This window comes from Pseudopodoces humilis, chromosome 1, assembly GCF_049639895.1.
Source record: "Pseudopodoces humilis isolate 2021_Gansu_Grassland_sample_001 chromosome 1, ASM4963989v1, whole genome shotgun sequence".
NCBI lineage: Eukaryota > Metazoa > Chordata > Aves > Passeriformes > Paridae > Pseudopodoces > Pseudopodoces humilis.
Genome location: NC_142200.1, coordinates 65,068,011 through 65,092,817, shown reverse-complemented (window position 1 = coordinate 65,092,817; position 24,807 = coordinate 65,068,011). Strand labels below are relative to the sequence as shown.

At 38.7% G+C, this 24,807-nt stretch overlaps 1 protein-coding gene across 1 annotated transcript in view; it reads right to left on the bottom strand.

The window, feature by feature from the left end:
• Nucleotides 1–24,807, bottom strand: part of TMEM245 (transmembrane protein 245) — an 87,977-nt gene that overhangs the window by 32,612 nt on the left and 30,558 nt on the right. The window contains exons 8-13 of the mRNA XM_014256801.2: nucleotides 23,051–23,155; nucleotides 21,599–21,681; nucleotides 19,344–19,434; nucleotides 18,446–18,544; nucleotides 16,309–16,440; nucleotides 560–682 (exon numbers count right to left, since the gene is read on the bottom strand). Of these exons, the coding sequence (XP_014112276.2) occupies nucleotides 560–682; nucleotides 16,309–16,440; nucleotides 18,446–18,544; nucleotides 19,344–19,434; nucleotides 21,599–21,681; nucleotides 23,051–23,155 (633 nt within the window). The remainder of the gene's footprint in view (nucleotides 1–559; nucleotides 683–16,308; nucleotides 16,441–18,445; nucleotides 18,545–19,343; nucleotides 19,435–21,598; nucleotides 21,682–23,050; nucleotides 23,156–24,807) is intronic.

Below are 24,807 nucleotides of genomic sequence, written 5' to 3'. Positions count from 1 at the left end.
CATCTGAGCCTGAGTGCCTTGAAATCATTGGCAATTCATTCCCAAGCTTGCAATTTTTGTATGCTACCTTTTTGGACACAGTTTTATATGTGCCATCTTGGGTGAAGCTGTGGACTAAGGAAGAAATAAAATACTCTCATGCAATCTTTTTTTTTGTATATGACAACTAGAGAACTAAATTGGTGATTTCCCTGCAATTTTTTTTTTCCATCTCCTGAAAGCAATGCCCTGTACAGAGATATGCTTATGCAGACATAGCATAAGACTTCCTCAGCAGTTATATGCAAGATATTACAAGCTACAGCTTAGTACCTTCAAGGCCTGAAACAAGAATTTCCCACTAATAGAATGACAGGAAGACTTACTACCTCCTAATCTTGCCCTTCATCTAGAATGACCCCAAATAAATAGCAAATTTGTAAAATCTTAAAGAATCTCGGTATTAGATAAGTTTAGAAGATGTTTTCAATGCTTTAGGTTTGAATTTTCATTGTTACAATATGTGCAATTAGGTTACTCCAGTAAAATGGACCACGTAAATCAATGACATACTACTTACCACTGAAAGCACAAAATTGAGAAGAGCTGTCCCACTGTGGAAGAGGATTGTCACTAATGCTGTAACCGTAGTAAACAAGAGGCTCACATTGCGACTCATCACTATCCACAGAGACTCGAGGATCTGAAAAAGGAGGGAGAAGACACAGTTAGACATTGGATGCTATTAGCAAGGACAGAGAATTACTTGCTGAGTGATTCATCTCCATCAAGCTATACAAAGATCACTTTAAAAGAAAATCATCTTCCCTCACTCCTACACTGCAGCAGGTTTTATCAAGTGAAAATGTCCACTTTATCAAATGTAAGTTTCTATGTAGCTGATTATAAGGTTTTTGGAATTTTTCTCTCAGTATTCAAAGTTATTTCATTATGCAAAATTGCAAAAGAACTAGATGTGGTGACATTTATTGTGATTAACATTGCTGTCAAATAGATCTTGTCTTGGAAGAAAATATTCACCTTTTCAAAAGCAGAACTGGGTAGAAATAAATCTGATGCTCCTAATCAAATTAATACTTCAATAAATTTGATGTTAAAAGCTTTCATGGTAATGAAATGCATGTTTTTAGTAATATTTGCAGAGAAATGCAGAAGTTGTGATTTTGAGTAAGGCTGCATCAGTTGGTCAAGTAATTACTTAAAATAAATCAAACAATATTAGATAATCTACTAAAACTTGTACTGGCTTGGGGAACCGATTGCTTATGGTTACATATAGTAAAGACTAGTTTTGATGCATCAAAAGAAGGCACATAGAGGCATCCTAAATGCAATGCACACTAGTTTCAAACAAATATTTCATCCAGAAGGAATACAGTAAGAATGTATAAACCAAAGTGATTCTAACATATAAAAGAAGCAAGATCACAAACAAGTCTTCTTTCAGACTAACTAATGTAACTGGGAAGACTGTAGAAGCTCTGACACAAAAGCTCTTCAGGTTCAAAGCCATAAGACAAGACTTCAAAACTAGCAACTGTAAGCCTTGGTTTAACAAATCACAATTAAACTGAATTAAAACAAAACCAACCAACCAAAAACTCCCTAAAAACAAAAAAAACCTTCCTCAGTAGTCAGCATTTGTAGAGCAGACAAAGGAGTGTAAGCCATGTGATCTTCTCTCCTTTAGGAGTGAATCATATTAAACATAATTTATTGGGCGTGAACTGGAGAAGGAATAAGGGCTGGAGGAAATGACAGGGAATTACAACACAGAAAGACCAATTCAGTTCATGCTTCCTACTATTTAATGGGAATTATGGATGTTAAAGATCATCTTTTGTAGAGATTTTATTAGTGTCTCTTGAGAATTCAAGTGAGGCTAGAAGTGATGAGGACACTGCTGAAAAATGTTCTCCCACCGGTACCTGTCCCTTTGCTTCCTCTGTGGACTACAAATTCATTCTGGGGGTGCAGCAGTGCACCGAATTCCTGCAGCACCCAGGTAACATTATCATGTGCACATTATGTTATGAGGACCGTAGACACAGAGGACAGTGAATTCTGAGGAAATGGCTTTTAGCTGAAGCACAGGCCTTTCAGCTGGTATTCAGGAAGGATATTGCTATCATTGCTAATAGCAGGCCTTAAGTTGTATGCAAGGTTCCCCTTGCAGATATTTAAGCTTCTTAAAAGGGAGGACACAAAAAGCACACATGCCTATCAGTCTAAATCAAGAACTTCTTGGAGGCAAATACTAGCTCTAACTGCATCCACTAGAATGCTATAGTGGCAGATAGGTTTAAATAATAGTGTTCCAAAATTGAAGATACTTCTAGTAATGACAACAGCTCAAGTTGAGAACTAGAACTTGGCATTTGAACAGGAGCTTCTGTGCCACAGGTCTTCTGCTATAGTGTGGAGTTGAATCACAGAACAGCAGCAAAGCCCTTGAAAATAGGGATACAGGTTGAAAACAAAGGCCTCTTAAACATGAGCAGTGCTTTCAGTAAGAAAGCATTGAAGATGCACAACAATACAAGCTAGGAGGACTGCTTTTCCTTCAAGAAAATGAAGTAGGAACTAAGAAAGGGGGGGAAAAACACAATAGGCTAACAACAGGACAAGACACCTGTCATGACCTGGAAAAGTAATACTTTTCCCAAGTATAACAGCATATAGTGCAGGTCAGGGGTCAAGGGGTGGGAGTTGTCCAGAACAAAAACACCTTATGAAAGGACAAACTCCTTAATTTGAGGGAAAACTATGCCCATCAAGTTCCAGCTTTGCATATGTAAGAGCTCTTAAGTCAGATCATTTAGACTCTTGTGACTCAGATCATTAAGGACAGCCTCTATTGGTGCTAACTACACAGCACCATCATGATGGCTTTTTAGCCTCACATATGTAGGGCATGTTTTTTAAGGACTGACCACTTTCAGTACATAAAGATAATGATTAGGAGACTGTTAAGCAAACCATTGGCATGAAGCATGCTGTTAATGAAAACTGGTCTAGTAAAGTTTTGCTCCAAAGAGAAAACTAGCTGGATTTAAGAGCCTTCCATCACAGCAATTGTTAAAACCCTCATTCACAACAGGTACGCTGAACTGATACCAGTGAGAGTTCACAAGGAGAGGAACTTGTTCCATCTGCCAGAGGAGAGCACAGAATTTGTGAGACTGTGAAAGTTTTCCTCAAAATAGGATGTTTCTCCAGTATAGGCAGGATTTATTGAACACTTTTCCTAGAAGTTTTATCCAGAGCCTTTATTCCTGATAACCAGTGTGAGAAATGAACTTGTAAAAATTCGTAAAAATCTAAATAAATGTATATAACAATAATGATATAAAATATAAAATACAGTATGACACACAAGCCCTTCCCAGATCTAGCCACGAATTCCCACTCAAAGGATAACGATCCTAGCCGGCGCCCATCAACAAAAGAATAGACAGGACGCGGCCCATCAAGCTGACAGGAAAAAAAAAAACAACTCCTCAAACTGACAAGGACAGGCTCGGTGACCATCAACAGGGAAGAATAGACAGGACACGAAACATCAAGCCAAAACGGAGAGGCACCGACGAGATATTCATCACCGGACCCGAACACCTCGCCTTGCGGGCTACCGTTGGGGGAAGCCATCAAGTAAACAAAAGGAAAAATCCAGCCGAAATATCCATCGGCTCCAACCCGGATCCAGCCATCCCATCCGGATGGCCTGAACCACAAGAGCCACTCAGAATTTCTTTACATATGAGGAGACTCGGTCCGGACGTCCATTCGACTCTATTCTCCAATGCCAGGAAATCAATTCATACGACAATCAAGGACTGTTGATGAATGGTGCCTGCCTGGAATTTGGCCTCAAGGCTAAAAATCCCTATAAAAACCCCAGACAGTTTACCCTCCTTCGTGGATTTGGGAACACCTATACCTTTAGGTATAGACCCCTGTCCACCCAGCGCTGCGCTGTTTGTTTTATTGTGGTTTTCCCTCATTGTTTATTTTTTTATAGAAATTGTTTTATAATAAATTGTTTTTATTTAACCCAAATCTGCCTTTGCATTTATAACAGATTGGTGCCGTGACTCGGATCGGAGAAACTGCGGGGAATCTCGCTGCCCGGGACGGGTACCCCCGCTGATTTTGGCGGCCTGGTGAGTGAAGAACCCCCGTAGTTCGTTCCGATATCCGAACCAAATTTAGGCGGAGGTAAAAACCACAATAAAAAGGATAAATCCGGATCGGAGAGCTCGGGAAGGCAACGGAGCTTCGGGAGCCGCGGCCTTACTTTGCTCGTAAAACGTCTAGTGCGCACAAGGGACACCCACGCAGGAAATAGCTGTAAGTACTGCTGGTTGAGCGGGCGATCGGGCGAGTGTGTGAGACGTGATCTGATCACGAAGCGAGTGCGGACTTCAAGGTCGCGTTTCCATCCTCCCGCGAGGGGAATGGCCGGCCGCGAAGGAAGCGATACAGAGTGAAAGTTTTTTTTTTTCCCTCGACACACACTCGTAAAACCTGAGACCAAAGGGTGTCTCGGGAACTGATCGCAAGGTACTAAGAGGGGAAGGGACGTCTTGTCGAGCTCGAGGCTGGTAAACCCTCTTAGTAACGGACCCAGGGAGAGGTCCAGGGAAGAATCAAAAGTTCCGATTACAAGAGACCTCAGCTCAGCTCGCTGAAAGGTGAGTATCGGCAAATTTTTGATTCCTAAGTACACAACGCAGAAACTGATATCGACTCACGGAGAAGTCGAAGAAAGGTAAGAATATATTTGCGAAGTATGGGGCAGAAAAAAGAGTAAGCTTCAAGGAAGAAGCACAGGAAAAGATTCCTCCGATCAGGGGGAGGAATCACCAGACATCCCACTGGAAAGTCCCTTGGGGTGGATGCTAAAACACTGGGAAGATTGTCCCCAGAGGAAGGGGAAATCAAAGGAGAAATTAATACATTATTGTATGGAGGTTTGGGGAGGACAGGAGTTGAGAAGTCACCTCACTTGGCCAGTGTTAGGCACATTTGAAAAATGGACGTGTAACAAGTTGTTCTCCTATGTGGAGGACAAAGTCCCCTCAGATCCTGAGGAGAAGGAATACGCTAAGCTCTGGGTAAATGCCAGAGTAGGGCTATTTCCAATAAAGCAAAAAGAAAAACGTGAGTCGAAAACTGAGTCCTGGGAACCCCTCGATCACTTACCACCGCCGTATCGAGGACCAGCGGGACCTTCCTCTGCAGATCAAGTAATGCCCACAGCACCCTTGGGCCCCCGAGACCAACCCACTGAGATACGTGTGTCTCAAGCGGGAGAGTCGGGGCCAGCAGCAATGCCGGCAGCCCCTTCCCCTTTCCCCGCCTGTAAACACCGTAACCACACAGCAACCTCCCTCGGAGGTTTTTTTTGCTCAAGGTGGGGGACAACCCTACCCACCCCTGCCACTCCATCCGCCACAACCGGGACCCTCCCATACAACGGAGGGGGCCCCCTCCCTTCACCCGGGTGGCGGCAGAAATTCCACAATTAATAACAGGGAGGCAATACACAATCACCAATTCCCCTCCCCCAAGGAGAAACCCGTTTAAAAGCAAGAATGATAGATAATGAATGGGGAGAGAGTGAAGAGGGGCAACCGGTTTGCTCCCTCTTAGGGAAGTACCGACGGCCCCGGGAGTGATCGGTTTTGTGAATGTCCCCCTTAACTCTGGAGATGTAAGAGCATTTTAAAAAAGAAGATGGGGCGGTTGTTAGAATGACCCTCTCGGAGTGGCTGAGAGGTTAGATGAATTTTTTAGGGAGTAGCATTTATACCTTTGACGATCTTATGGCAATCCTGAGATCACTGTTTAATCCGGAGGAAAGGGAAATGATTAAACAAGCCGGGATCAGAGACTGGGGACCAGACGCAATCCACAGGGGATGCCAGGTAACCAGAATGGCCTAGCGCAAGCCCGAGCTGGAATGCACAAACAGAGGAAAGCAGATAGAACATGATGGATTTAAGGAGCATGATTGTACAAGGTATAAGAGAAGCGGTCCCTAGGGGCCAGAACATTAGCAAAGTTTTTAGAGAGTGTCAAGGAAAAAAAAGGAACCACCCACTGAATAGATCGAGAGATTACGGCGAAAGTTTACAGATTTACTCTGAGACTGACCCGAACTCTCCTGTGGGGGAGGTTCTGTTAAAAAACACAATTCGTTGCTAAATCTTGGGAGGACATTAGGAGAAAATTAGAAAAGATCGAGGAGTGGCAAGATAAAAGCCTCCAGGAGCTCCTAAGGGAAGCTCAAAAAAAGTATACATGAGGAAGAGAAGATGAGAAGCAGAAATTGCAGGCTAAGGTTTTTAGTAACTGCAGTAAAAGAAATCCAGAAACAAGAACAGATGCAGGGTAAGTTTAAAACACTACCCGGAAAAAAGTCGAAGTTCTCACTGGGCAGCCCCGGCCCCACGGAGAGAGCCCCCGGAAATGCTACTACTGTAAAAAAGGTAGGACACGTTCAGCGGAATTGTAAACAAAGAATAAAAGATGAGAAAATTTTTCAAGAAGATTAAGAGTGTCAGGGGCTCTTTAATTTAGAGACCAGAAACATCCAAGAAGCCCTTGATAAAATTAAAAGTGGGCCCCTAACGACAAGAAGTAAGTTTTCTTGTAGATACTGGGGCAGAGAAAAGTACCCTGCAGAAATTGCCATACGGATGTGTGGCTAGCAGAGAAAAAGTTTTTTGTAATCGGTGCAAAGGGAGACCCCTTGAAGTACCTATAATAAAAGATGTGGAAATAGAATCTGAAAATAAAATTTGCTTAGGGAATTTGCTATTAGTAGAAGAAGCAAATTACAATTTACTGGGAAGGGACATGATTGTTGCTTTAAGAATTAATATCTTGATTAAAAATTCTGAATTAGTGGTGAAAATATTTAAGTTGACTCCTAAAAATGAAGAGAAAATAAACCCTGAAGTATAGCATTCAAAGAGAGAAGGGAGTTGAAACAAATAATTGATGACCTCCTAAACGGGGATACTTTAGAGCCTTGCATGTCTCAACACAACACCCCCATCCTGGCTGTAAAAAAGACGGATGATAGCGTCCGATTAATCCAGGACCTACGAGAAGTAAACGCTAGGACCCGGACTAGATTCCCTGTGGTGGCCAACCCCTATACTTTTACAAATAGACTCACACCAGAAGATGTGTGGTATAGTGTGATTAATTTGAAAGATGCTTTTTAGACTTGCCCTCTAGATGAAAGGAGTAGAGATTATTTTGCATTTCAGTGGGAGGACCCAGATACAAACCGTAAGCAACAGCTAAGGTGGACGGTCCTCCCCCAAGAGTTTGTAAAGTCTCCGAACCTTTTCGGACAAGCTTTAAAACAAATGTTAACCCAATTTGCTCTTGAAGACAGGACAAAGCTTTCACAGTATGTAGATGACTTGCTAATAGCTAGACCGACTGAAGAGAGTGTGAAGAAAAGCACGATTACCTTGTTAAACTTTCTAAGAAAGAAAAGTTTGAAAGTATCAAAATCCAAGCTGCAATTCACAGAGCCTGAAATAAAAAATAAAATACCTCAGACATTGGATATCTCAAAGAAAAAAATTAGACCCGAAGAGGGTAGCAGGCATCCTTGCATTGCCTGCACCAAAAACAAAAAAGCAAATTAGACAAATTCTAGGGCTCTTAAGATATTGCAGGCAGTGAATTGAGGGTTTCAGTGAAAAAGTGAAGTTTTTGTATGAAAGATTAAACACTGACAAGCTAAAGTAGACTGAACAGAATGAGTCTAATTTCCAGAAATTAAAAACTGTTCTTATGACTGCCCCAGTACTAACTCTACCAGATACGAATAAAGAATTCCAGTTGTTCGTGAATGTGAGTAAACAAACAACACAGGGAGTCCTGACTCAGGAATGGGCAGACAAAGGGAAGCCTATAGGCTTCAAAGATCTTAAATCCAATCAGTCGGGGTTGGCCTACGTGTTTACCAGCAATTGTAACAGTGGCTCTGTTAATAAGAGAAGCAAGGAAAATAACTTTTCCTCCCCTAGTAGTTTACACTCCCCACGATGTGAAAAACATATTGCAGCAAAAAGCAGAGAAGTGGCTGACTGATTCCAGGCTTCTAAAATATGAAGCCATCTTAATCAGCTCACCCGGTTTAGAATTAAAAACCACTGCACAAAAAATCCTGCTCAGTTTCTATTCAGAAAAATTAGTACATGATTGTTCTAAAATCGTAGAGCTGCAGACCAAATAAGTTACATCAACGCAAACTGTGATTGTTTTCCATTTATACATTTTAAATGTGCTTGTTGTAAACAAATTTGAGTAACCCACTGTTGGGGAGAGTACAAACCTAAGAAACTGTGTACCAATTGTCTGACTAAAGAACAGGAGCTGACTAGCCGTTTCTTAATACTTGTCACCCGGGCGGGGTTTTTAGAACTTGACTCTCCTGAGTGGTACCTGCTTTTTCAAAAGGGGATTAGAGGTAAACTAGACTCCAAAGCAAAAACTTTAAAAATTGAGTGCCAAAAGACAGTCAAGGTACCGAGCAGGACAGACACAATTAAGTCCGTCTCGGTGGGCTGCTTTCAAGAGAAGGTACGCCATTAGGACTACAAGGGCCCCTGAAGAATATCCTTGCTGCCGAGAAGATGGTAATCCCCGCCGTATATTTCTATACGGGCGAAGGGCAAGGCAGAGGGATACACCGGTGGGGAATCCTGACTGTCCTGAGTCTAGCCGTGTGCTTAGCCGAGAGAATGATTCCCGAAGTACCTCCGGGGGAGCGTCTCCTGGAGAAGTGTGAGCAGTGTCAGACTGCCACAGATACCAGACGAATAGTTAACTACTGTCCTCCGGAACGTTGTTTGTCTAACAGCACTCAGTATAATCTTTGTGAATTAAAGGGGAAAGTCCAGTGTTACCACTCAGGGGCAAGGCTTAAGAACGGGCAGTCTAAAACTCCTATGAAAAGAAAGACTGAAAATTCCCATTTCAGGTATAAGAGAGAAGTGGAAATGATTCCCCCAATTCCAATCTGCAGTCAATGTAACAAAACGGTCTAGATAGGGGGGAAAAGACAATCCACCTTTTTGGCATATTATGCGGTTAACCCTTTATGTTACAATAAAGCGAATTTGAAAATGTGTACCATGGGAGGGAAAGTATATTGAGAAAGCAGAAATTTAAAACATGAAAAAAAGGCTTTTTTTAATAATGAACCGATAATCCTTGATTTGTTAAAAAGTAGTGATGACCGGGTATGTTTGCAATTCAACCAAGTATTCTGCTTCTCCAGGGATGAGGAAGGGGTGGACCCTGAAAACAAAATATAAAACAACTAACCCTAGAGTTAAAGAGGCGAGAAGCGGGAAAAAGAAGCTAGAACAGGAGAGGCTTAACTCTCTTAGTGAACATTATGAGCAATTAGAGAAACAATACAGCAATTGGGGGTTGCCAAACCCCAACCAGAATCTTTTCATAGATCTAATGCAAGAAATAGCCACAGAATTAGGTCTATCTAACTGTTAGATCTGTGGCGGTTTAAAATCAGCTGAAAAATAGCCTTGGAAGGGAGAGGAACTAACCCCAGAGTAACTTCTAAAAATGAGAAGGCTCTAAAATATCAAAAACAAAACAAAGACCAGAGAGAAAAGAATTCACTGATTTAGTAGGCTATACCCCGTGTGTAAGCACACTCACGGTGAATTCGGAAAGCAAAACAAAAACCTGGCAACCTGAACCACCCGCGGGCTATTGGAGTCGCTCCCGGGGGAATAACTGTGAATAGATGGAAATAATTGAACTTTACTAGTACAAAAACTCGGGGGCCAATCCCTTCCATGAGCTAATAGGATTGAAGGAATATTGGGATGATCCGGCAAAGTTGAACAAGGGTTGGGAAGCTCCTGATAGTATATATTGGATATGTGGAAAAAGGCATACAGCGAGCTACCCAGAAAATGGAAAGGATCCTGCACACTTGGAATAATTCGGTCCTTTTTCTTTACTCTACCTAAAACAGAGAGTAAATCATTGAGCCCCTCTCTTTGAGACATTAAACAGACAAAGGAGGGAATTAAAACGGAAACTACCAATAGCGGGAGGCAACCAGAAGTAGAACGAGGAAGAATGACCTGCCAAAAGGATCATTCAATATTACGGGCCCGCTACTTAAGCAAATGATGGCAGCTGGGGTTACAGAACCCCCATTTATCTCCTCAACAGACTTATCAAGTTGCAAGCGGTGGTAGAGATAGTTTCCAACCACACTTCAGAAGCCCTAAAACTCCTAGCCAAACAACATTCACAAATGAGAGCTTTTGTGTATCAAAACAGACTAGCTCTCGATTATTTGCTAGCCGAGGAGGGAGGAGTGTGTGGCAGATACAACGAATCCGAGTGTTGTATGGAAATAGACGATTACAGAGAAACAATAAAAGGATTGGCTGCTGAAATTAAAAAGGTAGCTCATGTGCCAGTCCAAAAATGGAATTCAATCCTACAAGCCTCCTGGTGGGACCAGATATTCGGGCAAGGGGCTTGGTAGAAGAAGCTAGTATTTTTCATCACTTGTTCAGTTGCCGGAATCATTTTCCTTCCCTGCTTAATTCCTTGCTTCATCAGACTAATTCACTCTGTTGTGCAAGGAATGCAGATTGCCACACTTCCAATTGATCCTGAGAAAGCGCAAGGGAGACCTACTCCTCTCTCTAAACTAATGAAATTAGAGGAGGAAAAAGAAAACGAAAATGTGATTAAAGCCTTAAAGAAGTTTGAAAATAAATATACACCTGGCACAAGCATATAGTGAGAATTCCGTTAACAGACTGGAAGAAGATGAATGTGAGTAAAAAAATTATAGTCCTCCCCTGCAAAATTGGATGAAATAACACGAATTTTTTAATGTAATGAATTATTAGGCGGGGACTGTGAGAAATGAACTTGTAAAAATTCGTAAAAAATCTAAATAAATGTATATAACAATAATGATATAAAATAATAAAATACAGTATGACACACAAGCCCTTCCCAGATCTAGCCACGAATTCCCACTCAAAGGATAACGATCCTAGCCGGCGCCCATCAACAAAAGAATAGACAGGACGCGGCCCCATCAAGCTGACAGGAAAAAAAAAAAAAAAACTCCTCAAACTGACAAGGACAGGCTCGGTGACCATCAACAGGGAAGAATAGACAGGACACGAAAACATCAAGCCAAAACGGAGAGGGCACCGACGAGATATTCATCACCGGACACCGAACACCTCGCCTTGCGGGCTACCGTTGGGGGGAGCCATCAAGTAAACAAAAGGAAAAAACCAGCCCAAAAATCCATCGGCTCCAACCCGGATCCAGCCATCCCATCCGGATGGCCTGAACCACAAGAGCCACTCAGAATTACTTTTACATATGAGGAGAACTCGGTCCGGACGTCCATTCGACTCTATTCTCCAATGCCAGGAAATCAATTCATACGACAATCAAGGACTGTTGATGAATGGTGCCTGCCTGGAATTTGGCCTCAAGGCTAAAAATCCCTATAAAAACCCCAGACAGTTTACCCTCCTTCGTGGATTTGGGAACACCTATACCTTTAGGTATAGACCCCTGTCCACCCAGCGCTGCGCTGTTTGTTTTATTGTGGTTTTCCCTCATTGTTTATTTTTTTATAGAAATTGTTTTATAATAAATTGTTTTTATTTAACCCAAATCTGCCTTTGCATTTATAACACCAGGATTGTACAACTGCAGGTAGTTTAAATGTAGGTATCAGGCTGTTCAGTTCGCATAAGGAACGATTCTCCTACGTGAACATCCTTGTTTGGTGGAGTCAGTGATTGGAACTGTTGGACTAGTTATCGCCAGCATCTGCTTTAGACTAAGTGCAGATAATGCCTTTCTACAGCTTTGGCATGTCCTATGAAAGCAACTGCATCTTTTAGGACTCGTCTCCAATGAGAGTAACTCCTCATTACACATATGTATCATTAAAATTTCAAGATACAAGCTTTTCATAGCTAAGGTGAGGAGACAGACATAGCAGACATTAATCATTACTGAATACAGTATCAGAAAGTGCTCAAATACTTCCCTACCACTCACAAAATCAAATTACATGCAGCTGCACCTCAGAGTTCATAATGCTGTTTGATTCCCAGAGCCTACTGCAGCTGAGTTAATGAGCTCACCTACAACACACAAAGAACTGTTAACACCTTCCCAGCTGAGTTCTGCAAAGCACAACAAAGTGTGAATATTTATCCAATAACATTACATTACTTTTCGTTCCTATTTTACTATTAAATAACAGAAAACCTCTTTCCCCAAACCACTGCTCTGTAAGCAGCTGTAAGGGATCAGTGTTTAAAAGAGCTACAAAGCTGTACAGAATTCAGGACTCTCTTATACATCACACTGCACTGTGCTACCATCAGTATCAGTTACTGTACCTTTCCAATATGTAACAGACAAGAAAGCAAAACTGTACACAATGTTCTCAGGCTTCTAGGGTGTCCTCTTGGCCACTTTTTAACTGGTCAACATCTGAAAATGAGGGTAAAAGGCACTTGACCAGAACAGTAATTTGCTGAGAACTTCAAGTCAGAAAACTGGAAGTCACATAAAACTGTGTACCTAACTCCATTCTATATAAAGGGAATAAAATTGGACACAAAGATGAAAAAAACCCCAACTCAACGTGCTAGTTGATATATTACTGAGAAATGGACTGAGCTGCTATAAACTTATGAAATTACTTGAAGAAATTGCTGAAGCCAGAGAAAATATTAGGATTTGTAGTATCTCAGTGAAATATTTGAGAAACTGACTTGATTTAAAATGCACAGATCAGTCATGCTAAAAGCACGGAAAGGGAAACCTAACTAAGCTGAAACTTGCTGTGTATCTTTGTGAAAAGTCTTCTGTCTTCCTGTCTGGGAGATCTCTGAATGAGATACCACCTGCTGGTGGAATGATGAGTATTCTTGTGCAAGGAGCCAAAAGATCAAATTAAGAAGACGTTAGCAATGTCTCATGTAACATCAAGGGAGCTCTGAGTCATCATTCACAGGTTTAGCCAGCAGCAATTCACTTTCTTAATGCTACAAGCATACAAGAAATGGAGAAAAAGGGTTATGAATGGAAGAGCAGATGAGCGAAGAAAGAATGAGTCTTTTTTATTTTTCAGAAATTAAGTCTTAATAGTCCAGCTACATGCTGCCTATTTCATCCATCTGATAAACTTCCTTAGAGTGAAGTATGGGGTGCAAAATAAGTGAGGCTCCACTCTTGCTCTCTCTGCCAAGAATGAGATGAGATAAACCCCACTTCAGAAACACATCACTGATTATATTACGCTGGTTTTTAACACTACTGCTTCTAATACTGGAAAAAGGCAGCAATGCTGCTAACAACAAAGCTTTTAGAAAAAAAAGCAAACTATGACTTGGAAAAGCTTATCTTCATATTAAATCTTCAAGCAATTTACATGTTTATATAATAAATTACTTTAAAATAATTAAGGTCTGCCTACATCGAACTACAGCTAAGCATAACTGCTATAATGAACAGCACATTTTGAAAGGGGTACAGAAGCCTTCCAAGCTTTACCTGATACTCAAAGTTGCAAAGTTGAATCCATGCATGTTGTTACAAATAAAATGAACACCAGCAATTCCCCAGCACACCTACATCAGTAATTTAATTATATACTTTCAACTCTAAAATGAAAATTTCTTCCATTACAGGAAAAGCCTGAAGGGAACCGCTAGCATCTGTCTTCTCTTAATATTTTTCTTACAGCAAACACTCCTTCTTGTGTTAAGGAGGAAGAATACTTCCTAATGACTTCCATCAGTGGAGAAGAGCTTATCTGCTAGTGGCTGTAATATGACACTGTCAAATAGCTGTATTTTCAGAGAAAACTGTCATTTGTTCTATTCTGAAATACTTCAGAAAGCCAAGAAGGGGCTAGCAAGACAGTTACTTTTTGGTAAACCCAACCTATGCATAAATATTTGTTACATGCAAGTAGTGTAATCATACACATTTATTCTTTTTCCAAAAGTGGAGGAAATCTCATTAGAGCTGTATATCTGCTTCTTCACCCAGTTCTTTACAGCTATCTCATTACCTTTAAATTATCTGTACATTAAAAAACTGTCAACACAGCTTTGGGACTGTATTGTGTCTTGCTATATTCTTAAGAACTTCAAGCTAGCATTGATTTCAAGTGTTCAACCTCATTGTCCCCATGAACAACACACTCAAACAAAAATTAAAAAGATAGAACAGTTTGGGTTGAAAGGGACTTTAAATATCATCTGGTCCCAATCGTCCTGCCGTAGGCAGGGTCACCTTTCCTCAGACCAAAGCCCCATCTAATCTGGTCTAAACTCCACCCAAAGTTTCATAAAATAGGAAAAAAACCAAAGAAACAAAAAACCCGAACTAAAGAACTTAAGCAAAAGAAAAATTAAATCCCCAGAACATACGGTCCCAAAAGCACTCACATAATTTAAAACAGTAACCCCTCCCAATTCAGTAATCCATTCTAGTAACCCATTGTTCCACCTCAAAATACCAGGAGAAAGGTTTTCATGCTCTGGTAAGAACATAAATCCTGAATACAGTAAGGCTGCTTTGTATCTTAGGCTAGGTAAGAAACTTGCTTTAACATACCAGACTTAAGCAAAAGCTATTCTTATTTTCATAAACTCCAAGTTTTCATGACCTAAACAAGAACAGAGACTGTAGTTTTGTCAATTTTAATTTAAAATACTAGTGTGAGTAATATTTATGCAATGCACTGTAGATGAGCAAGCCAGGAAAGAAAACACTGCTCATTAAGGATGTGAAATCAGGATTTCAGCTTTAGACTAAGCTGACTGGTTTACAGTCTGCTATTAAGGACATGAGTATATGGAGAATAAAGACAGATGTTTCCTCACAGCTGATGAGTAAATAGTTCCTGGAAATAAACATGAAAGCAAGTCAATTGCTGGCACTTTTTTCTTGAACTTCTAAACCAAGTTTTAGAAGTAAAGCAATCATGTTAGCTAGATGAAAATTTTAATATTAATGTTTTTCATTCTTAAATATTTATTCTCTTTACACTTTGCTTCGCCTCTCTCTAGTCTGCTTAGATTACTGAAGCATACTTTACATCATGGTTTCTGAACACTGTGCAGCAATGCTGCAAATGACACACTCTTATCAGGTAGTTTCTCCTCCTTCTGTGCCTCTTGCCTAGAAGGAAACTCCACATTTATTTTAAATCATGATGTGTTGTGCATTTTTAAACCCTCTGCCTCAGGCATGCATGGCCAACTTTGAGAAAGTATTAAGCAAATTTCATAATTAACTGAAAAAAGGATTACTGCAGCAAAGTTTCTCTCAACTCTTCCTTGTCTCACATCTTTGTCTATAGTAGAAGCTGTAACAACTTAAGCAACAATTGGGGGAGGACACAAAAAGCACACATGCCTATCAGTCTAAATCAAGAACTTCTTGGAGGCAAATACTAGCTCTAACTGCATCCACTAGAATGCTATAGTGGCAGATAGGTTTAAATAATAGTGCTCCAAAATTGAAGATACTTCTAGTAATGACAACAGCTCAAGTCAAAGATGGACTATATTGAGGATTGACTCTGTGTATTAAGCATTTTGGATTTAACATGATTTTTTAGTGAAGCACTTCAATCTGGATTGCTTTCAGTTCTTCCTCTTTTTCTCCTCATAAGGTGAAATGTTTTTCTTCAGGAATTCATACTGTGTAAAACATTAATTTCATTCTCCACAGGACTTTCATAAAAGAAGAGAATAATAAGCTGCTTTCAACCCAACAAATAATAATAATTTGAGGAAAAAAAAAAAAAAAGATAAGCCCCTTGCTTTTATTGCTCGACTTTGTTGTCACAACCTCTTAAGTCAATAGCTTCTTTAGTTATAACCTAAACCAATTGGTTTCTTCTTTAAAGAGAAAAGACTACATAAAATAATGCATTGAGAATCAGCTTGCAGGTGACACAGGTAACAATCTGCCTCAGGAAGATGTCTGGGAAGCTGGTATCCATACTGAAAGTACAAGAGCTTCTTTATCATAAACATTTCTGTTTATTTTACAGTTATATCTTAAATAAGCTTTCAATAATTGATTAGATAATTGTAAATAACACTAACAGCCATAATTTTCCATTTACTTCAATCCATAACCTTATGGCACTCCAAGGAGAAATTACTATCAGTTAAAAATTAGGCCAATTTCAAAGTAAGTGCAAAGAATACGTACGGAGAGAAATGTTTCAATGTTATCATGAACAAAGGATGCAACATCTTGCCAGTCCAGAATATCTCCAAGCCAGCTGTTTTGACGGTTTATGTGCCATTTGTGTCCTTTGTGTCTTCCAGAATGTGTTACATTCTCAAAAACAAAGAAAATAGACATTCAAATAAAATTTAGATATGAGATAGTCAAAAGCTAATGCTTTAGACTGATGTTTTCTTAATGAGGAATAGATCCAACATGCATCTAAATACTTAGAGCTGCTCTAACTAGCATCCGCAAAAATATCTGGAAATACTCTGTACATTGGAAAAATTAAAATCTGACAGAAAACTGTAGTTAATTATCCCATTTAATTACATATGTGTGTGTTGTATTGATTCACCTCTGTTAAAAATTAACTTTATTGCTTTTCTGATACAACGGTATCTATTTTGCTCTTAATGAAAGCACACAAGAAAGAGGTAATGATTTCAGTTACTGTCTACATAATTTAGTGTTTGCAACATACAAGTTTTCCCAGCATAGCCCATAAAGAAAAATGCAAGCAGAAGTCCAAGCAAGTAGTTTTCTTACTTCTTTCTACCTCTACTTCTTTCTACCTCTTTTCTACCTCTCCACAGGTAATGTTCAATCACACAAAACCTAAAACCTAAACTGGATGCACAAGGATATCTTCTGACTACACACCTCTGTAACTGCAACACAACGAAACAGGACATGGCCGTAAACCAACAGCTAATTACTTAAGTGGATCCTCCCTAATTATGAAGTTGCCTGTTGTCCAGTGAATCATACCTGATTACCACCTTGAATGAGGCTATTTGACTCAGTCTGGGACTGTGACAAGTGTTTCAGAGGATGCCAAAATTCTCTATAAGCAAGAGATTACTGAGATTACTACTGAGTTGCCAGCATTTCACCACTTGTGAATACAGGGCACACAATCTCTGCTTTGACTTTCTTTTTACATCTTGATTCAAGCAAACCTGCTGACTACAACATCCTACTCTTTAATAGGAGACTTCTCAAGTACTAACTCTGATATTTACAATGAGAATTCCACTACTTGTTAAAATTTTCTGCACACTTTTAGCCTTGGTACCCTGCATTCAAAATGACAGTATCTTTTTTTTGCCACATATGGCAAATAACATTCCAAGTGCGGTCCCTGTGCTGATTTATCCAAGAGCATTATGTTTTCCGCTTATTACCAGTTCTCTCTAGATGCACTGTTACATGCTGGGATGCACAATTAGCAACCTTCTACAACAATCCACTGCCAACAGAGAGATCTTTCTTTTAAGCTAGCAATTTATTTAGAGTAGAAACGTATGAGTAGTCAACAATCTCCCTCCAATAGGCCTTCTGTATTTGTAAACTGTATGGAGACCCACCATCTGTTCATCTAGTTCTATACCAAAACTGTTATTTCTTTAATGCAGAGGTCTTCTTGGAACTTTAGACGTATTTGAAGAATAACTGCATAAAGAAAAGTGTTAATATAATTGCAATCACTTAAATATACAGAAAGTATAAAAATACAGAAGTATTTCAGGAATATGACTTCTGGACTTGGTATTTCCATTGCACAATGGCTAAAGAATTGCTTTATCCTTTAAAAGGCAGCATCATTGTCAGCATAACAATGATTTAACTCTTAGGAACTTTTCAGGATTCAGTGTACAGAGCCCATTATAAGATGGCTGCAAAAAAGCACTGTAAGAAACTTAATGAGAGGACAATTACTTTCTCACAATTTCAAATTAATAAAAGTTACACAAATCATGCAGAAGACCAGTTGCCTTTTCCCAATACCTCAACAACAAAAAAAATCAGCAGAAAGTGCTAAACTATGAAATACTAATTATAAGAAGTGAAAAAAACTGTAACATGGCACACACAAAAACACACTTTACTTAGGTGAAGGCCACAGCTCTGGCTATACTAAAACTGTGACTCTAGAAGGAAGTGTCTTACACACTTGAAAATTTTACCTTGAAATTTTTACCTTCTTTTTACTGACCTTTACTCAACTTTCCAACTTTCTGGTAATCTCTTCCTCAGAAATGCATACTTAGCATAATTATCTCAGAGTACTAAGTGATAGTTTATATGAATACCATTTAAATAAGTTACCCACCTTCACAAACCAAGAGTGATAAAGCCTGTCCCAGAGCTCCAGCACTTGCTTTTCAATCACAGCAGTGTTATTTACTTTTTCTCCTAAAATCTTATGGAGCTAAAATACATGAAAATCTTTTATTATACAGGACAGAACAAAGCAGGCACCCACTGATGAAGCTTGATGAATAACATAAGACTGTCTGTAAAGGCACATTTCAAACCAAGTTAATAGAAAAATTATTATCAGTATGAAATACACACCTCAGACAACATGGTTCATGATACAAAGACTTTGCTAAAAAACATTCTGCTGCACTAAGGACTTCTTTCTGCTCTGAGAAACAAATGCTGTCTCTAAAATGCTTAATCCAAAATCCTTGATCATATCTTTGAAGTAAATATTTCAAATAATTTGAGATATACGCTAGATATCAAATATATAAATAAAATTCCTGTCAAATTCGTCTGAAGAAAGTTAGCTTAACTATACAAATGAGGATTAAAAAAATGTGCAGTGTACCACACCCAGCCCACACAGAAATTAGAGAGGGGAGGGGCAGTGGTCGCAATAGAAGTCTATATTGTCTACACTAGGACACCTAAAGCCAGTTAAAAAAAAAAAAATTACTCTATTTTATTTGATGCATTTTCACTGGAAATCATTAGAATGATGACAGATTCTTCAGTTCTTAAAAAGAAACTATACTCTGAACAGAAAAGACTACTGAAATCGCTCCCACTCTTCCTTCCAAAGTCCCAAACCAGAGTGGAAAGAATAGATCTGTCAATAAAATGGTTAAATACATGGAAAAGAACTACTGACAAATTTATTTTTATTTCTTTTTACTTTTATGAAATACAAGAAATGAAAAAAATCCCCAAAGAACTGGAGTTTCTTGACAGCTCACTCTTACCTTGTGCGTGATCCATTCTCGGCCATACTGGTATACGTTGTTAGCTGCAGAATTGAGCGCCTTCTGAATGACCTGAGCTTCTGGGAGCCAGCTGGGGGGGATTTTAAAGAGGGAAAACAAAGTTAACTGCTATATATTATACCCACTTCATTACACCCAAAACACATGGCAAATTAACCTTCTGAAACAACAAATCATTACAATTAAATACATACAAACTTATTACAACTTGAATGTTTCCTTCTATATATCGAGGAACAGATTTTCCCATAAGCAAAGCACAATTAAATCCAGGGCATGTCATTGCATTTAAAATCCTCCAAAGTTCCTGAAACCTTAATTGAATTGATATCTCAACTTTTTCAAAAGAGACCTGCTCTTCAATCTGTATGTGTGCTATTCACATGACATTCTTTTTTTTTTTTTCCCAGAGTTTCCTGAAAACACTGTATGAAGCTGTCCCATCTACCTGCAAACAACCTTTTGAATTACAAGTTGAATGTAACTCGTTAACATAGTTTCCATGAAAAAGCAACCAGCTGACAAAAGGTTTGGATATCAGCTATTTCTAAGTCCTCACCAAACCACCTGCTTGTGAATTTCTTCAGGGACTCACATCGATTTCAAACAATGTACCCTACTGAGTTGCCAGCATTTCACCACTTGTGAATACAGGGCACACAATCTCTGCTTTGACTTTCTTTTTACATCTTGATTCAATGACACTTGTTGGAGCCCTTCCAAAACAAAATGAAAGCATTCAGGAAATGGAACTGCTGTATTTGTTCACCTGACTGAAGATCAACATGGAAGCTCTTCTGTTCATATAATGCTTCAGAAATGTTCCGGAATGGAACTGCAAGACATTTCTGTCACTCACCTCTAAACACAGTAAGAGCATCAAGCTCTGAAAGCTAGTAAAGGTTCATGGACTTGGCAAGAGGTATTCTTACCCTTAATGAACTAAAATATAGTGTTATGGATACTTCAAATTTGGATGCAAACATTGGAAGTAAAAAGTTACATGAGAATTCTGCAAATTATTTAACTAGTGCTCCAGCAGTTTCAGTGACAGCCGAATTTCCATCTTCATTAGTCCCACTTATTTCCATCTTACAAAACAGAAAGGCCAAACAACACAGGAGATGCCATGAAGGAATAAACCCAAGTGCTTTAAGTGCTTTCTGTTTTCATGAATGTGATTACTTTAGTAGTGCTAAAGCATGTATATTACTACAGTGGTTATTAACTATATCCTTTTAGTGCTGTTTTTGAAAAATTGTTTTGCTCTTATAATATAGCATCTGCTTTCTTTCAACCTTCTTAAACCACCATCACTTTTATTTAGAATGTGACCTTGAAAGAGTCAAGCATTCTTATTCTGGAGAGATCTTTTTTTGATGACATTAAATTGGTATCTCATATTTGCCCAATGTCTGTTTAGCTGAAGCAGAATGATAGCCATCTGGAGCATGCTCCCCTTAAAATCACACTTTTCAGTTTCACCTATTCCCCCTCTGATGTTCATGCAATGACTCCTTTGCTCACCAGTGTGCCCATGTTTCCTGTAGATGCATTTCTCTCAAAACCTTCTCTCTGCCTTACAACTTGTATTGGTGCTTACCTTAGTCATTACAGAGACTAAACCTTACAAACTTCTCACAGTCCACACTATACACATCTACTCTTAACAGGAATGGCCTGCCCAACTGATTCACACCTCACTCCTCCCATCCACCATTCTTTCCACCCTTGAACTTTTCTTTGGTTCACTCCAGGAACAATGTCTTCAATTCCTGTTCCTTCAAACGCACTCCGCATACATCTCCCTACATTTAAAAAATAATTTAACTTTATCTTGAAACTTTCTAGAGCAAGCGTGCTCTAGAAAGTGCCAGCACTTTTCCTTCATAGGAAAAAGAGAAAAAATACAGATCTCCTTATTCTCTGCACTATACAAGTTTCTCCTCCACAACTGTAGCTAGAAAAGTTCATACAGCTGCTCTTTACCACCAAAATCCAACCAGTCCTCAAATCAGATACTACACTGACAGTCCCCCAGAGTGATACGTAAAGATCCCTGCTGTCTGAGAGTTTAGCTTTTACAGCTAAACTGTAAACTCAGTAAACTGCCTGAGAGAGACACCCACATTTCTGTTCACCTAAGGGATGTTTTAAATTAAAAACTAAGCATAAGAGCACCTGGAAGCTTGTTCATCCACCCTATACTATTCGCTTAACTTCAGCATTCTTACTTTGCCCATTCTGGGTGACTGGCTACTGTCTCATTGATCAAGCTGCTTGTGACTTGAATCATGTGAACGCTCTCTTGATGTACCTAATTTAAAGAGAGAGAGGAGAAACGTTATGCAATGCAAACTACAACTCTTCCTAGATTCTGAAATAATTCTTGTTTTTTTGGTGGGGAGGAGGGGGAGTGGGATTAGAAGGAAGAGGGTGGGGGAAGGTGAGAAAGGGGACAGTGACCAGTTTGTACATTTGAAGAATAAGTCTTCCAGTGCAAACAACCTTCTATGAACAAAGAAGTTTCAATAACACAAGAAACACCTAGTAATACAATAATAAATTCTGGTCAGTAGTAATAGCAAATGGAAATTTAAACTTTATCACATCAGAGGAAAAAGATTCAACACTAACAGCAGTGCTGTCAAGAGAAGCACTAAATACAAAGTTAATACTAAATATTAACTATATATAATTTAATACTAAATATTAACAATAATAAAATACAAAGTTTCAGATATACCTTTTCGGTATAACATGGATCAAAGAAGTGCAAAAATTAATCAATACTTAGCTCTAATATGACCAGCCCTGCTATGAAGTGCCTGACCAAATTCTTCTGCAAGAATGATAAAATACACCTTTTATAAATATCTTAAAAGTCCTTTTATGAATATAAGGGAGCTTTAATCAGGAATGTTTGCGCAACTTTTTAAGTCTTCAATTTTAAGTTTTCAGCATTACATATGCCTACATTTTTGACATCAGAACTCACTGATCTTTGTTCTCTAACTGTATTCAAGCCAAACATTCAGTCTCCATTGACTGTTTCAAGTATGAATACAGCTCCATTAAGGAAAAAGGGAAAAAAAGTACATGAGTGACCTCTTCTGGTGAGCAAAAAAAAAACCCACCCAAACTCAATCATAAACCAAAAATCAATTTCAGAGAATACCTGATCATGAATCTCAGTACATTTAACTCAGAAAAAGATACCATGAGGTTATTACAGGCAATTACACAAACAAGTTGACAAACACACCTTAATTATTTTGCAAATGTTTCTGATGTGAGGTAAATAAATGAGAAAAAAATTCGAAGTGGTTCTTCTGCTGACAAGGACAGTGTCAACAGGATGCAAAACCAATCTGTTCCTGTAATACATAAGCTAGCAATTCTTTTAATTCTTTTACTAGAATAAATTTTGTATTTCCAAATGTCTATGTATTAGCCTTGTAATATAGGCAAAAACCAGAGAAATACAAATAAATATATATATTGAGATTTTTATATATTTTTTTTAATATCTTATAATCTTGGAATTGTTACCAGTTCAACTGCAGAGCAATTATTTCCTAAACATTTAGAAAAATTCTTTAAGCTATAAAATCTTGTATAAGTATCAGTAACCTTCATCAGCAACTAAAATGAGCTCTATGATTATATTTGTTAGCACACTGTACCTTTGCAGTAAGGAGAAGAGCTAGCAGAAGAGTTCCTATCACCAGCAAAAATATTATGAAAATGCTGATTATTTTATCTAGCATTTTCTCCAACCACACGATAATCTGGGCAGAAAAAAAAGAACAAATTATAGCACATAAATCAATTTTTAATGAAAGCAATGTTGTATGTTACACGACAGTATTATTTTTATTTACAATCACAGTACAAAATCAGGCTCTAATTGAACAGCATTTATGCCCAAGCTTGGAAATGAACAATTAACAAGCAATGTTAGCATGATTAAGGTCATGGTATGATGTGATTTTGCAAAAAAATATGTACACATTACCACACAACATGGCAAGCTCTCTGCAAAGCAAGCAGTAATTTGACAGTTACTGACTAGACCTAGAGAAGCACCTAAAGAAGACATTCATGTCAGCTAGAACCCAGAAATTTGTCTTTGTTTCTTGTCCTTCAGCAACTTGGAAACTTACAGATGCTGTCTGCACAGGACTTCAAAGCAATCAAGGTATTCTTTAAAGCAAAACCGTAACTTTCAGATTTGAATAGCTAAGAGCCATCTAAATGACAAATGAGGTATTTTTGCAAGTAATAAAATTATTAAAGCTGCCTCATCACCTTCTGAACTGAAACGGGACAGGTGGGGTTCTACATTATTGAATATCAGGCCAATTATTCAGCACCAACTATTTCTATCCACTTCCAGTCTCAGGAGGATGCTCAGCATTAAGCATGCATCAGCTAAACTGACCGATACAGGAAACAGGCACGTTTGTTGTTCTGTCAGTTTACAAAATGGCCCATTCTATCTATACATGTCCATAAGCAAATGGTGAAACCACATTTGAGTAGAGAAATTCTGATAATGTCATTCAAAACAATGAAACTGCTCAGTCACATGACTTTGCAGAGTGCTCTGGAACAGTGCAAGCTGAGCTTCACCTCATACACAAATTGACTATTTACATAAAAAGCTGTGAAAGCACATGCAAGCATGACCAAATACATTTTTCTAGCTCCTATGGTTCAAATACCAGGTCTATTTCTACTCCATTTAGCATGACTAAAGGAAAAAGCAACAGCACAATTGTAAAATTTGTGATTTATGAGAACTGAGGTCAAAGCCAATGTGTAGAAAGCACAAATAATTTCAAGTACACATTATATATTTAACAATTAAGTTGGTAATTTTTTAGTTAGAGATCTTGTAATACTACTAATATGCATGCTAATGGTTTACATTAGTTTTTAATTCATTATTTACCCTATCACTACACATGAAATTGACCCAGGAACAATGAACCTCTCAGACTGCTATGTGATGATTAAATTGGTCAACACTGAAGTTAGATCTCCTATTTGAAAAAAGTAAGGATTTTTTTTGTGTGTGTTCATCTGGTAGCATCTGAGCACTTTATGTACATCAAGTAATTATTTCTGAACTTCATGTTTTTACAACCAGCTCCTCGTTTGATCTAAATTAACTAAGTTCTTGTAACAAAGTCTGCACTACCTTAAGAACTACAGAAAGGAACTCAGAAAACATGAGGGAGTGTGAAAAAACTTTTGTCTTAGGTATTTTTAACCTAAGTTTGGTTTTCAGCCTTTCTAAAATATTTCAGCCATCAGAAATGCATTGCCAGTGCTGGAGGGAGGTGACCTGCCTGCAGCAGTACTGCAGCTCTCTGAAAAACTTTGAGTACCTCCTGCATAGGGCATATATATGGTGTATATATAGGAGTTACCTCTT